This window comes from Tachysurus vachellii, chromosome 14 (assembly GCF_030014155.1).
Source record: "Tachysurus vachellii isolate PV-2020 chromosome 14, HZAU_Pvac_v1, whole genome shotgun sequence".
In the NCBI taxonomy this organism is placed as follows: Eukaryota; Metazoa; Chordata; class Actinopteri; order Siluriformes; family Bagridae; genus Tachysurus; species Tachysurus vachellii.
Genome location: NC_083473.1, coordinates 9,436,142 through 9,450,230, shown reverse-complemented (window position 1 = coordinate 9,450,230; position 14,089 = coordinate 9,436,142). Strand labels below are relative to the sequence as shown.

The following is a 14,089-nucleotide window of genomic DNA, read 5'->3' as shown; positions in this document are numbered from 1 at the left end:
ACATAATAACTAAAAGAAAGTGATGCAAATTCCAAACTACCAAAACTATTTCAGAACTGCAAATATATAAGTTACAAATGCTGATTAGAATACTAGATACGGTATCAGTATCATTACTTAAAAAATGTTTTACAATACTTATGTGTTATTCATAACCATAATCTTTGTTGTGTATTTTATACTAATTACAAAGATCCATATCAGGCCTACACTGAAAAATGCCTTACCTCTCTAGAAGTTCTCCTCCTGTGATCTTGTACCACTAGAGTATTTCCATTACTGCCCGGAACTACAGTAGAACCAATACTCATTCTGGAGCCAACTAATGTGTACCGTTTATCTCCAGATCTATACTGAATGCTGTGACACAATGTCCCATCATACATTGTATCTTGTAAATACTTGGAGGAACAGTCTGTAGATTTGGAGCATTGCATTACTATTAATGCAATGATACTGATGAAAAAAAGCACTGAAACTGAACCCAGAGTGATAATTAAATAAAATGTAATATTAGTATCCCCTTCGTCTTTTACTGCATTTTTGACATCGGAAGCTGCAAAAGGTTCTTTTGGCTCCACAAGCTTAATAATCACAGTTGCTGTTGCTGAAAGTGAAACATTTCCATTGTCTTTGACCAGTATGACCAGTTTATGTTCAGTTTCGTCTGTTTCAGTGAATGAGCGAAGGGTCCTTATCTGTCCTGTATAACGGTCCAAACCAAAGAGACTGTGGTCACTCACTTCTTGCAATGAAAACAATAACCAGCTGTTGTATCCTATATCCAGGTCATAGGCTCTCACTTTAGTCACCAAATGTCCTGCGTTGACATTGCGAGGAATCTCCTCCACACCTTCAGCAGAACCGTTAGCGCTGACTGGATACAAGATCATGGGAACATTATCGTTCTGATCTAGAATAAACACGTTCACTGTAACATTACTGCTCAGTGATGGATTTCCAGAATCTGAAGCAACAACATGGAAGTGGAATGTTTTAACTGCTTCAAAGTCAAAGCTTTTCAATGCGCATATCTCTCCATTTTCAGGATTTATGTTTAGAAAGGATGTATGCTTGTTTTGAACAGTAATATCCCTAGAAATCTGATAGGTAATCAAGGCATTTTCATCTAAATCACAATCTGTGGCAGACACAGAGAACATGGACGTGCCTGGTACATTATTTTCAGTGACATAGAAGATGTATGGGTTGAGAGAAAACGCTGGGCTATTGTCATTTACATCTGATAGTTGGACAGTGATAGACTTAAAAGATGACAATGCTGGCTGACCTGCATCCTGGGCTACTAATGTAATGTCATACTTGGATATTTTCTCCCTGTCAAGTAATGATGAAGTTGTCAATGAATAAATGTTATGCTGTGAGGCCTGCATTAATTTAAATGGTATTTCTTCAAGTACAGAGCAGGACACTTTCCCGTTTAAACCAGAATCTAAATCACTCACACTGATTAATGCTACTGTAGTACCCAACTTAGTATCCTCTGGTACTGTGCTCGAAAATGACGTCACTTCAATTTCCGGCGCATTATCATTTACATCAACAATTTGTATTAGGATGCTTTTATCAGCTGTCAGTGGTGCAAGTGCTTTATCCGATGCTTGGATGTCGATTTCATAGTGGTCTTTTTGCTCAAAATCGATGTGTCCTTTTACAACTATTTCGCCTGTGACTGGATCCAGATCAAAAAGTGTGCGCAAGTCAGTTTCTACATCGTGGCCAAAAATGAAAAAGACTTCACCATTTACACCATCATCTAGGTCGGTTGCGTTTACCTGAGCTACCCTTGTACCTATGGGAACGTTTTCGCTAAGCTTCACGGAATACGAGTCTTTTGTAAAAACCGGAATGTTGTCATTTACATCTAATACATCTATAGTTATCTCCAAATTCCCCGATTTTGGAGGTTTTCCGCCGTCCAACGCTGTGAGGAGGAGTTTATGACTAGGACTAGTTTCCCTGTCTAACGATTTTTGTAAAATTAGAAAGGGCATCTTTCGATCCGATCCGTCTTTTACCTCAACACGAAAATGTTCATTCTGACTGATTTTATACGTTTGTACAGAATTCATCCCGCTATCTGCATCGCGTGCCGCTTGTATCTGAAAGCGTGAGCCAGACACGGCGTTTTCGGAGATTTCCAAACGCTTTTCTATCTCAGGAAACGTCGGGGCATGATCGTTTATGTCCACAACCTCAACTTCTACGTAATGAATCTCTAAAGGATTTTCAAGGGCGATTTTCATATTAATCAAGCATGCGCTAATTCTCTCACATACCTCCTCCCTGTCTATTTTCCCTGTAGTATATAAAACGCCATCGTCCTGATTTAGTTTAAATAAAGATTCTCCTGTAGTTGATACGACACGCAATCCTCGCTCCTTTAGACTCCTGTGATCAAGACCCAAATCCTTTGCGATATTTCCTACCACGGCGCCGTCTTTCTGCTCTTCTAGAACGGAATATTTTATCTGCGCCAGAGCTACACTCCAAAATATAAGCGACAGTGCAAAAAGTACAAGGATCAGTCTCCATGATGAGGATCCTCTTTGTTCCATTTTGAAAAAATAGTGCAGTGTCCGACCACGTTATCAAACACAATCCACTGAGTGTGAAGCCATATTACTGTTCTTAAGTAAATCTAACTGAACCAAAGCAGTAATCAGATGTGGCTAGTATGAAAATAATCCTCATAGACCACGAGGCACCGCATACCAACGATGAGGCGGTCCAAATAGCCAACCGAGGGACCAAATCTATGACGTGCTTTCGTTTAGATTACACTGACACCGTGTGATTCCTTAGTTCACTGCAAGAAAACGATGCAATCAATTAAATCATCTCCATAATCAGTGTTCCATTTGTCGGGTAATTGAGAAGTAATTTAGTTAACTGCTCCTAGTGTACTTGTGTTTATACAAACATTTATTTGTGTTTATCTGTCCATTTGTTTTTATACCAAAATTTACAAACTCGAAACGTGTGTTTAAGTAACCTAATTAGCATAGGTTTGATCATACTGAATGCACAGCCAGCACCATTGATCTGAAGCTAGGATTGTTACATTGGAGGTCTTTTGCTAAAGCACTTGTTAATGAGAAGGTTATCACAAACATGGTTTAAACCAAAGAAGTTTGTTGCATTAAATGCATCAAAATAAGCTTCTCCGCCCGGTAATAGTTATATACATCAGGTACGCCTAGCAAGATTCAGTAGGGGTTAATCAGAATGTATTAGGACCCACTCATAATGGAGGTCACACGATTGATCTCATTCTAACCTTTGGATAAGTCACACTGCCAAAACCGGAACCTATTCCAGACCATTATCTCTTTCTTCATTTTAAATACTGCAGAGAGATTTACCAATTATCATCTATGATTAAATCACCATCTGACCCCACAGAATTTTATCAGGCGACTGATTACTTAGAGTCAGTGTTTCACTACACCTTAGATATTGTAGCTCCACTTAAAAGGAAAACAATTAAAGACAAAAAACTTGCATTCTGCTACAATCATAACGCACAAACCTTAAAACTATCAACTACGAAATTGGAACGTAAATGGCGTGAAACTAAATTATCAGTATTTCAATTAGCATGAAAAGACAGCCTTCTGAGCTACAAAAAATCTCTTATTTCTTTTAGATCAGTGTATCTATCCACTCTAGTTGGAGATAACAAAAATCCTACATTATTAATTAATTTTGTAGCAAAATTAACTAGGAATAAAAACACTATACAAAAACGCACACCATCTGTGGAAAATTTGATAATATCCAGAAGAAAATTCAGACAATTAATTTAATACCAAAGAAGTTGATAGATAATGCTATAGATAATGGTACTCTTTCTGATCAGCAGCTGTTCTCCCCAGCAGCTGTTCTGATCAGAACTATACAAACATATTGAATTGAATTTCATTTTTGAAATAAAAGTTTCAGAAATTATTTGATTTTATAAATGAACATTTTAGCAGGTATTCTGAGCAGTTCCATTCAATGTTCACAACATGTATATGAAACCCTGAATTCCTAATGAAGACAGAGAAACAGGATTTTCCAAAGTTGGCAAGTTGGTAAAGTTTCCACCAAATACCAAAAATTGACGTCATGTGAAAAATTAATATAACAATACCCTCCTCCAGTTTTTTGCCATTACAGACATCCAACTCAAAAAAGCCATAGACATTGTCATAATCAGTGTCATAATCAATGCCACAAACAGATAATTATGTCAGCCAGCACCTGGGGTGAAGAACGGAATTCCATACATGGACAGTACATACCTGAAAATGTATTTAATTTAAATTAACTTTGTGAACATACCCAAATGGCCATATTAGAAAAGTAAAGTGAGAAAGTATGCCTACAAGTCTTCACAGTAATGCAAACATTATTAATGAAATTGCATTTATACTTTATTACATCTTACCTCACCAGACGCTCTCTTCCTGCGATCTTGTATCACAAGTGTATTCGCATTACTGCCTGGAACTATAGTAGACCCAATACTCGTTCTTGGTCCAACTAACATGTACCGTTTATCTCCAGATCTGTACTGGATGCTGTGACACAGTGTTCCGTCGTAATTTGTGTCTTGTAAATACTTGGAGGAATATTCTGTAGATTTGGAGGATTGCATTACAATCAGAACGATAATACTGATAATAAATAGAAATGAAACCGATCCCAAGGTAATGATCAAATAAAATGTAACATCATTTTCTTTTTCTTCTTTTACTGTGTTTTTGACATCGGACGCAGCAATAGCCTCTTTGGGTTCAACAAGTTTAATAATCAGTGTCGCTGTTGCTGAAAGTGAAACGTTTCCGTTGTCTTTGACCAGTATAACCAGTTTATGTTCAGCCTCATCTGTTTCTGTGAAAGGGCGAAGTGTCCTTATCTGTCCTGTATAGCGGTCCAAACCAAATAGACTGTGGTCACTCACTTCCTGCATTGAAAATAATAACCAGCCGTTGTATCCAATATCCGCGTCATAGGCTCTCACTTTAGTCACCAAATGTCCTGCATTGACATTGCGGGGAATCTCCTCCACACCTTCAGCAGAACCGTTAGCGCTGACTGGATACAAGATCACTGGGAAGTTATCGTTCTGATCCAGAATAAACACATTCACTGTTACCGTGCTGTTTAGTGACGGAGTTCCTGAATCTGTAGCGAGCACGTGAAACTGGAACGTTTTTACTATTTCAAAGTCGAATGATTTCAACGCGTAAACACACCCATTTTCGGGATTTATGTTTACAAACATTAGTTTATTATCATCGCCACTTTCTCTCATTATTTCATAAAGGACTATAGCGTTTTCATTTGTGTCTCTATCAGAAGCTGAAACACAAAACAGCGAAATGCCCGGAATATTATTTTCCGTAAGATAAAATGTATAAGAGGAGAGAGAAAACTCCGGACTATTATCGTTTATATCTGATACCAAGATGGTCAAATGTTTTACTGATGATAAAGACGGTTCTCCTGCATCTTTGGCAACTAATGCGATATCATATTCGTACTGCTTTTCTCTGTCAATTGACGATGTAGTAACTAATGAATAAACATTATCCTGTGAAGATGGTATTAATTTAAATGGTATATTTTCGGGAACTGAACAGAAAACTTTCCCGTTAATTCCAGAGTCTAAATCAGTCACGCTTATCAAAGCAACTGTAGTGCCAGGTCTGGAGTCTTCTGAAACAGAGCTTGAAAGTGATGTCAACTCTATTTCCGGCGCATTGTCATTGACATCGACAACTTTTATAATCACACTTTTATCTGTTCTCAGTGGTACAGTACCTTTGTCTGATGCTGTTATATCAATTTCATATGCACTTGTTGCTTCAAAATCAATGTGTGCTTTCACAACTATTTCCCCGGTGATCGAATCTATATCAAACACCTTGCGCAATTTGCTATGAACACTGTTAGAAAACGCATAAACAACGTCTCCATTTGGGCCATCATCTAAATCTGTGGCATTCACTCGTATGACAGTGGTACCTAGTGGTGCGTTTTCATGCAGCTGGGCGAAATATACCTCTTTGGTAAAAACCGGCATGTTATCATTTACATCCAATACACGAACAGCTATGTCCATTGTTCCCGATTTGGGTGGTCTTCCACCGTCGACAGCAGTTAATAACATTTTCATGTATTGCATTACTTCTCTGTCTATCGGTTTCTGTATGACCAAAAATGGAATTTTTCCTCCTTCTCCACGATCTTTGACTTCGAGTCGGAAATGATCATTTTGGCTGAGTTTATACATTTGAATAGAATTTGATCCGCTGTCAGGGTCGTTGGCTGGTTGAAGCTGAAAACGCGTTCCAGGTAATGCTGACTCCCATATCTCTAAGAGCGTTTCTTTTTCAGTAAATCCAGGAGCGTGATCATTTACATCTATAATCTCAACAATCACATAATGAATTTCCAGTGGATTTTCCATAGCAATTTTGAGACTGATCGTGCACAATGTGATTTTCTCGCACAGCGTCTCTCTGTCTAAGTTTCCACTGATATACAAGACTCCGTCATTCTGATTTACCTTAAACAGTGACTCTCCTGACGATGTCACTATGCGGAATCCTCTCTCTCGTAAGCTTCCAGCATCAAGTCCTAAATCCTTTGCAATATTTCCAATCACGGTGCCATCCTTCTGCCCTTCAGTAACAGAATACCGTATCTGTGCCCATACCGCTTTTCCAAACAACAACGCTACAGCCATGAAGGCAAGTCTTACATGTACCCTTCGGCAAGAAGCTCCTCTCCTTTGTTCCATTTTCAGCGGGTACAAAAATCACAACAAACGAATGATATTTAATCCTACATATGACCATAATATCAACTTTACAAGGCTAAAAAGTGCCTACTGCATGTTGACTACTCCGTGTGATATTCAGCAAACATACATGACCACTGAACGGGCGGGCAGAATAACCATTTAATTTTTACGTCATGAAAATTCTTCTAGTTCTATAGTGACACCTCGCGAATTAAACTTTTATTGCAATGCAAGTGTACACATCTCATGAAAGAGAATGTAACTGTAGCAGTTACGTTTTCCAGGTCTTTATTTCTTTGTACTTCACAGCATTTAAGGGATTTAAAAGCACTTTTGTACTTCGCTCTGGATAAGAGCGTCTGCCAAATACTGTAAATGTAAATGTAAACATTATGTAGAATCCTAGATAATCAAACTAAATAACATCTAACTAACTAACCAAATAACTAACCAACCAAACAAACAAAGAAAAATATTAAAATAAATATATATGAGACTAAAGAATAGCAACAAAAATGGCATGCCCAGATCTAGTGCCTTGGACAGCCACGAGTGTCCCCTCTGCTACTTTTCAGCAAGTTTTTTTGTTCTCCACTTCACGTTTGTTGCACTTTCTTCTCGTGTAAATCGGATGGCTTAGATTGCACTAAACACTATAGACCCATGGTATAATAATGCACTTTTGTGGGTAAAATTAAAGTTTATTTATTTATTTATTATTTATTACTTCTTACTTCACCAGACGTTCTCCTCCTTCAATCTGGTATCAAAAGAGTATTTCCATTGCTGCCTGGAACTACAGTAGAACCGATACTTGTTCTGGGTCCAACTAACATGCAACGTTTATCTCCTGATCTGTACTGGATGCTGTGACACAGTGTATTATCATAATTTGTTTCCTGTAAATACTTGGAGGAATAGTCTGTAGATTTGGAGCACTGCATTACAATCAGCATGATAATACTTATAATGAGAAGAAATGAAACCGAACCTAAAGTAATAATCAAATAAAACGTAATGATATTGTCTTCTATGACTTTTACGGCATTTTTAATATCAATATTACATCAAAAGATGTAAAGGCTTCTTTAGGCTCCACAAGTTTTATGATCACAATAGCTGTTGCTGAAAGTGAAACATTGCCATCGTTTTTGACCAGTATGACCTTCTGTTTCTGTGAAAGGGTGAAGGGTCCTTATTTGTCCTGTATATCGGTCCAAACCAAAGAGACTGTGGTCACTCACTTCCTGCAGTGAAAATAATAACCAGCCAATGTATCCAATATCCACATCATAGGCTCTCACTTTAGTCACCAAATGTCCTGCATTGACATTGAGGGGAATCTCCTCCACACCTTCAGCAGAACCATTAGTGCTGACTGGATATAAGATCACTGAAAGGTTGTCGTTCTGATCCAGAATAAACACGTTCAATGTCACGTTGCTGTTTAGCTAAGGAGTTCCGGAATCTGTAGCAAGCACATTGAGCTGGAACGTCTTGAACATCTCAAAATCAACACTTTTTAGTGCGTATATGGCACCAGTTTCAGAATTTACACTGATAAATTATGTGTGATCTTTGAAATCATCTCTGCTCTGTAATTAAGGAGTAAACAATATCATGAGGATGAAAAAAGGGCATATCTTCAGGTACTAAACAAGAAACCTTTCTGTTGACCCCAGAGTCCGAATCAGAATACATTCAGTATTCATATACAGTATTCATTTACAGTATTTACACTGGTTGGTCGGCGCTGTCTCTGTTTACTGTTTATTGTCCTTTGTGTATTGTATTTTTTGTACTTTTTGTATTGTCTTGTAACTTTTTGTTTACACTGTCTTTTGTCCTGCGCTGTCTGGTCTGTCTTGTTTGTCTTGTCCTGCACTGTTTGCACCAAGTTGCACAGTTGCACTTTATGTGGCTAAGACTACTTACAAGTCCTTAGCCCTGTCTTTGTTTTTATGTAGCACCATGATCCTGGAGAAACATTGTCTCATTTCACTGTGTACTGCAACAGCTATATATGGTTGAAATGACAATAAAAGCTTCGTGACTTGACTCTCTTGAGATACAATTAACAAAACAACTGTAGTTCCAGATTCAGAATCTTCCGAAATGGAACTTGAAAATTATGTCACCTCTATCTCTGGCATGTTGTCATTTACATCTACAATCTTTATCGTCAATGTCTCGTCTGAAGTCATTGGTGCAAGTCCTTTGTCGGAAGCTTGAATATCAATCTCATATTTAACTCTCTTCACAATGATTTTGCCAGTGGCCAGAGATATTTCAAAAACTTCACATATTTTATTATTTACATTATCACCTATTGAATAAACAATCTCTAATTGCACAATCTATAAGTGCATTTTCATTCAATTTCATTCCAATTCATATGCTCTCAATACTGCCGCTTTGACAATGTCATAGTCGAGAGACTGCTCAATAGGAAGCGAAGAACAAACCTCCTGTGCCTTGCCTACAAAGTTGCACTGTAAGAGAAGACTTCAGTGAAAACAGGTGCGTTATCATTTATATCCAGCACATTTATTGTTATTTGCATTGTTCCAGATTTTGATGGTTTCCCACCACGATGCATTATCCCCTCTCTCTTAAAGTTCTGGAATCAATTTTTAAATCCTTTGCAATATTTTAATAATAATAACATAATAATGTAGTACTATAAGATAAAGCATAGTTGTTCTATATTCTGTCTGATATTTAACAAATATACCAGAGCACGGAATGGGTGGGCAGAACAACCATCTTATATTTGCGTCATCCACCTTCTTCTAGCTGTACTCCTGAAGTATTTAGGAGTAAGAAATTAGCAGTAAAGTGTTTTAAATGTTCAGCCGTTGTCGCTTGCAGTTGGACAGGAATTTGTAGGGAAAAAAACATTAAAATAAGTAAAAAAAGATAATAATTAACAAGGTATATAGCCAGATACACAAACAAACAGATGAACAAACAAACGGATAAACATATGACAGTAAATAACACAATTACGTTCAGTTCAAAATCATAACGTGATCAATACTAGTACCATGGACAGCAACTGGCGGTTACTGTTGTGGACCATTCAATCTAAAATGATTCAGTGCAACCCCCGGAATGTTATGTCAATATTTATCTCAATTAATCCTGTTTATATTTTTGTATTAGTTAAAAAAACGATAAAAGCGAATGTAAACAATTCACAAGCATTCCACTCACTCCTTCTCTAAATATTTTGATTACTTTGGACTGAAAGCCAAGCTGTTTGAGAATGTGTACACAGAGGACGAAATCCGCTTACCGATGTCTCTGCTCACTGCTCTTAGCGGTATCTGTCTTTTGCATTGAAGTGGTTATGGTGAATTAAAAGCTTTGCCACACGCCCATATTGGGGTCTTTGTATTGCATAATTTGGCAAAATGTTGAATAAAAAAAGTTCAGCAAAACTAAAACGTGACCAAAATGTATTAGTAAGTCATTTAAAAGAATAATGAAATAAAGCAAGATTCACAAATAAACAAAATAAAGGGCACAAAAATATAAACCACAACAGTTAACAAATGCATTTTTTGTGGAATATGCTAGTACGATTAGATATCACGTGTATTCCACTTGCATTTTCCATTCTGCCTCAACCAATCAATTTGCAAGAAAACAACCAAGGTCACGCCTTTTCAGGAGTGACTTTTAAAAGAACAAGGATACGCTATAGAAACTGAGGAATTGCCTTCGTCTTTCTAAGTCTTTCTTACCTCGCCAGAAGTTGTCCTCCTGCGATCTGGTAAAACAAGAGTATTTCCATTACTGCCAGAAACTAGAGTAGAACCGATACTCGTTCTAGGTCCAACTAACATATAGCGTTTGTCTCCGGACCTGTACTGGATGCTGTGACACAGTGTTCCGTCGTAATTAGTTTCTTGTAAATACTTGGAGGAATAGTCTGTAGATTTGGAGCACTGCATTACAATCAGCACAATGATACTGATGATAAAAAGAAAGGAAACCGAACCCAACGTAATGATCAAATAAAATGTTACGTTATTGTCTTCCTCTTCTTTTACGGCGTTTTCAATATCAGAAGCAAAAGCTTCTTTTGGCTCAACAACTTTGATAATCAGTGTCGCTGTTGCTGAAAGTGAAACATTGCCATTGTCTTTGACCAATATGACCAGTTTATGTTCTGCCTCATCTGTTTCTGTGAATGAGCGAAGGGTCCTTATTTGTCCTGTATATCGGTCCAAACCAAAGAGACTGTGGTCACTCACTTCCTGCAGTGAAAATAATAACCAGCCGTTGTATCCAATATCCGCGTCATAGGCTCTCACTTTAGTCGCTAAATGTCCTGCGTTGACATTGCGGGGAATCTCCTCCACACCTTCAGCAGAACCGTTAGCGCTGACTGGATACAAGATCACTGGAACGTTGTCGTTCTGATCCAGAATGAACACGTTCACTGTGACATTGCTACTTCGTGGTGGATTTCCAGAATCTGTAGCGAGCACTTGGAACTGAAACGTCTTTACTATCTCAAAGTCAAAACCTTTTAATGCATATATGCCGCCAGTTTCAGAATTTACATTGATAAACGATGTGTACTTGTCCTCTTTAATATTATCTCTCCATATCTGATAGTTGATTGCTGCATTTTCACCTGAGTCTCGATCAAAAGCAAATACAGAAAATAAAGATGTTCCTGGAACATTGTTTTCCATTACATAAAACGTGTATGGGGAATTAGTAAACTCTGGACTATTGTCATTTACATCTGATACTTGTACAGTTATAGTCTTTATCGATGACAGTGGCGGGATCCCTGCGTCTTTTGCAAATAATATAATATCATATTGAGACGTCATTTCCCTATCTAGCGTTGCGGATGTAACTAAGGAGTAAGCATTATCATCTGCGGATGAAAAAAGCTTGAAAGGCATGTGCTCAGGTACTGAACAAGAAACTTTTCCGTTTACCCCAGAGTCCGAATCAGATACACTTATCAAAGCAACTGTAGTCCCAGATCTAGAATCTTCCGGAATTGCAATTGAAAATGATGTCACCTCTATCTCTGGTGCATTGTCATTTACATCTACAATCTTTATAGTAACTGTCTTGTCTGAAGTCATTGGTACAAGTCCTTTGTCGGAAGCTTGAACATCAAGCTCATATTTGTCTTTGACTTCAAAATCTAAAACTCCTTTCACAGTGATTTCACCTGTTATCGGAGATATTTCAAAAAGTTCTCGTAATTTATTGTTTACATTATTACTTATCGAATAAACAATTTCGCCATTTGAGCCGTCATCCAAATCGGTGGCGTTCAACTGTAATACTGTTGTGCCAATAGGCGCGTTTTCATGCAGCATTACAGCATAGACATCTTCGGAAAAAACAGGTGCGTTATCATTTATATCCAGCACATTTATGATTACTTCAGTTGTTCCAGATTTCGATGGTTTTCCGCCATCTACAGCAGTTAACAATAATTTTATGATCTGTGCAGCTTCTCTATCTAACTGTTTTTGTAATATGAGAATAGGAATTTTACCGTCTTCATCACGATCTTTGATTTCTAATCGAAAATGATCGTTGTGACTTAATTTATAACTCTGAATAGAATTGCTGCCACTATCAGGGTCATGAGCTGCTTGTAGCTGAAATCGTGTTCCCGGTAAGGCTGATTCTCCTATATCCAAATGTTTTGTTTTTTGAGTGAATTGCGGAGCATTGTCGTTTATATCCAAAATATGTACGGATACGTAATGAATCTCCAGTGGATTTTCAAGGACAATTTTCAAATTTTCCAAACAAGCGCTGCTTCCTGCGCAGATGTCTTCTCTGTCTATTTTTCCGTTCACATACAGCCCTCCGTCGTCCTGATTTATTCTGAACTTCGACTCTGCCGAGGCTGATACAATGCGTAATCCTCTCTCTTTTAGGATTTTGAGGTCTATACCTAAATCTTTGGCAATATTCCCAACCAGAGTACCGTCATTCTGTTCTTCAGATACTGACCATTCTATCCGAGCCCAAACTGTTCTCTCAAACAACAGCACAATTGCCACAAAGAAGAATCTTGCGTAAGGTTTCCGACATAACGCACGTTCCTTTTGTTCCATTTTGCAGGAATTACAACAGCGATCTACAAAAACAATAAAAATAATCCATGGATATTAAATTTGCTTATTCAGGACTGATAATATTAGCAGTTATAATTAAAGTTTAACAGAATATCAACGTGTATAGAAAGCTTAGCGTGTAAGCAGTTGGCTAAACGTACAGGAGACGTGAAAGGGTGGGGTGTATGTTTGACGTCAAGAAAAATAAGTGGTTTTCTACTGACACCTCCAGGCTGCAACTAAGCTGAAGGTTCATAGCGACCTGACAATGGAAGTTGCACTCTATTTTACTGCTTTAGTTAACGAACTGTTAACAGTTTATCTTATTGGAGGTTCTACTTTTGAAAGATTGTATTCCTTTAAATTTCTGTCAATTCATATAAATATAGATTTCACAGACAGTAAACACTTGCCCCCTTATGAAAAATAGCACCACCACATCCAAAGGAGACTAAATAAAATAAATCTGTTCAAAATTCTAATTATCTTCTAAAGCTTTAAAGTGGAGAATCATAAAACTCAGACCATAAAACTCTAAAAACAGCCAAGTTCATCAACATTTTTGTTCAACAAGCTATCACGAAATGTTTTAGGAAACTGAAGTATAATCTCAAACCATACATATCCAAACTATAAGATATTCTGCCATATGACAAATACTTCAAAAGCATCATCAAATATTTAGTTTATTTTAGTTAATTATCAATCTATCAATGTAACAGCAAGGCTGACTGAACAGCAATTGTCTGACTGACCTATGCCATACTTAATGACTGTGAATTTTGCCAGTACTTTATTGTAACTAGTACACTAATTCAACTGACATTTGGGCCAGAATGTTTGATATCACGCTACATGAACTCTAAATCCATCTATATAAACCGACTATTCAGAGTTGAGTTGCATACACATAGTAAGTGCATTTCAGACCAATTTTCAATGCATAAATATTTCAATATCAATTAATTAAAGATGAACACAGCACATTAATTAAATACACAGCATATATCATTAATTTTTTTTATGAATAGAATTATATAAAATGGGGGGCATGGGGGCTTAGTGGTTAGCACGTTCGCCTCACACCTCCAGGGTTGGGGATTTGATTCCCGCCTCCGCCTTGTGTGTGGAGTTTGCATGTTCTCCCCGTGCCTCAGGG

General features: G+C 37.5%; 3 protein-coding genes and 1 pseudogene across 3 annotated transcripts; all 4 read right to left on the bottom strand.

Annotated features, from left to right (window-relative positions):
• Positions 1 to 206: 206 nt before the first annotated feature.
• On the bottom strand, positions 207 to 2,579 carry LOC132857399 (protocadherin alpha-3-like). Its single transcript, XM_060887356.1, has one exon. The coding sequence runs from the start codon at positions 2,577 to 2,579 to the stop codon at positions 207 to 209; it is 2,373 nt and encodes a 790-aa protein (XP_060743339.1).
• Positions 2,580 to 4,435: 1,856 nt separating this feature from the next.
• LOC132857398 (protocadherin gamma-C3-like) lies at positions 4,436 to 6,817 on the bottom strand. Its single transcript, XM_060887355.1, has one exon. The coding sequence runs from the start codon at positions 6,815 to 6,817 to the stop codon at positions 4,436 to 4,438; it is 2,382 nt and encodes a 793-aa protein (XP_060743338.1).
• Positions 6,818 to 7,536: 719 nt separating this feature from the next.
• Positions 7,537 to 9,419, bottom strand: LOC132857397 (protocadherin alpha-C2-like; annotated as a pseudogene).
• Positions 9,420 to 10,554: 1,135 nt separating this feature from the next.
• LOC132857396 (protocadherin alpha-3-like) lies at positions 10,555 to 12,930 on the bottom strand. Its single transcript, XM_060887354.1, has one exon. It carries the CDS (start codon positions 12,928 to 12,930, stop codon positions 10,555 to 10,557), a length of 2,376 nt encoding a protein of 791 aa, XP_060743337.1.
• Between the last annotated feature and the right edge of the window lie 1,159 nt (positions 12,931 to 14,089).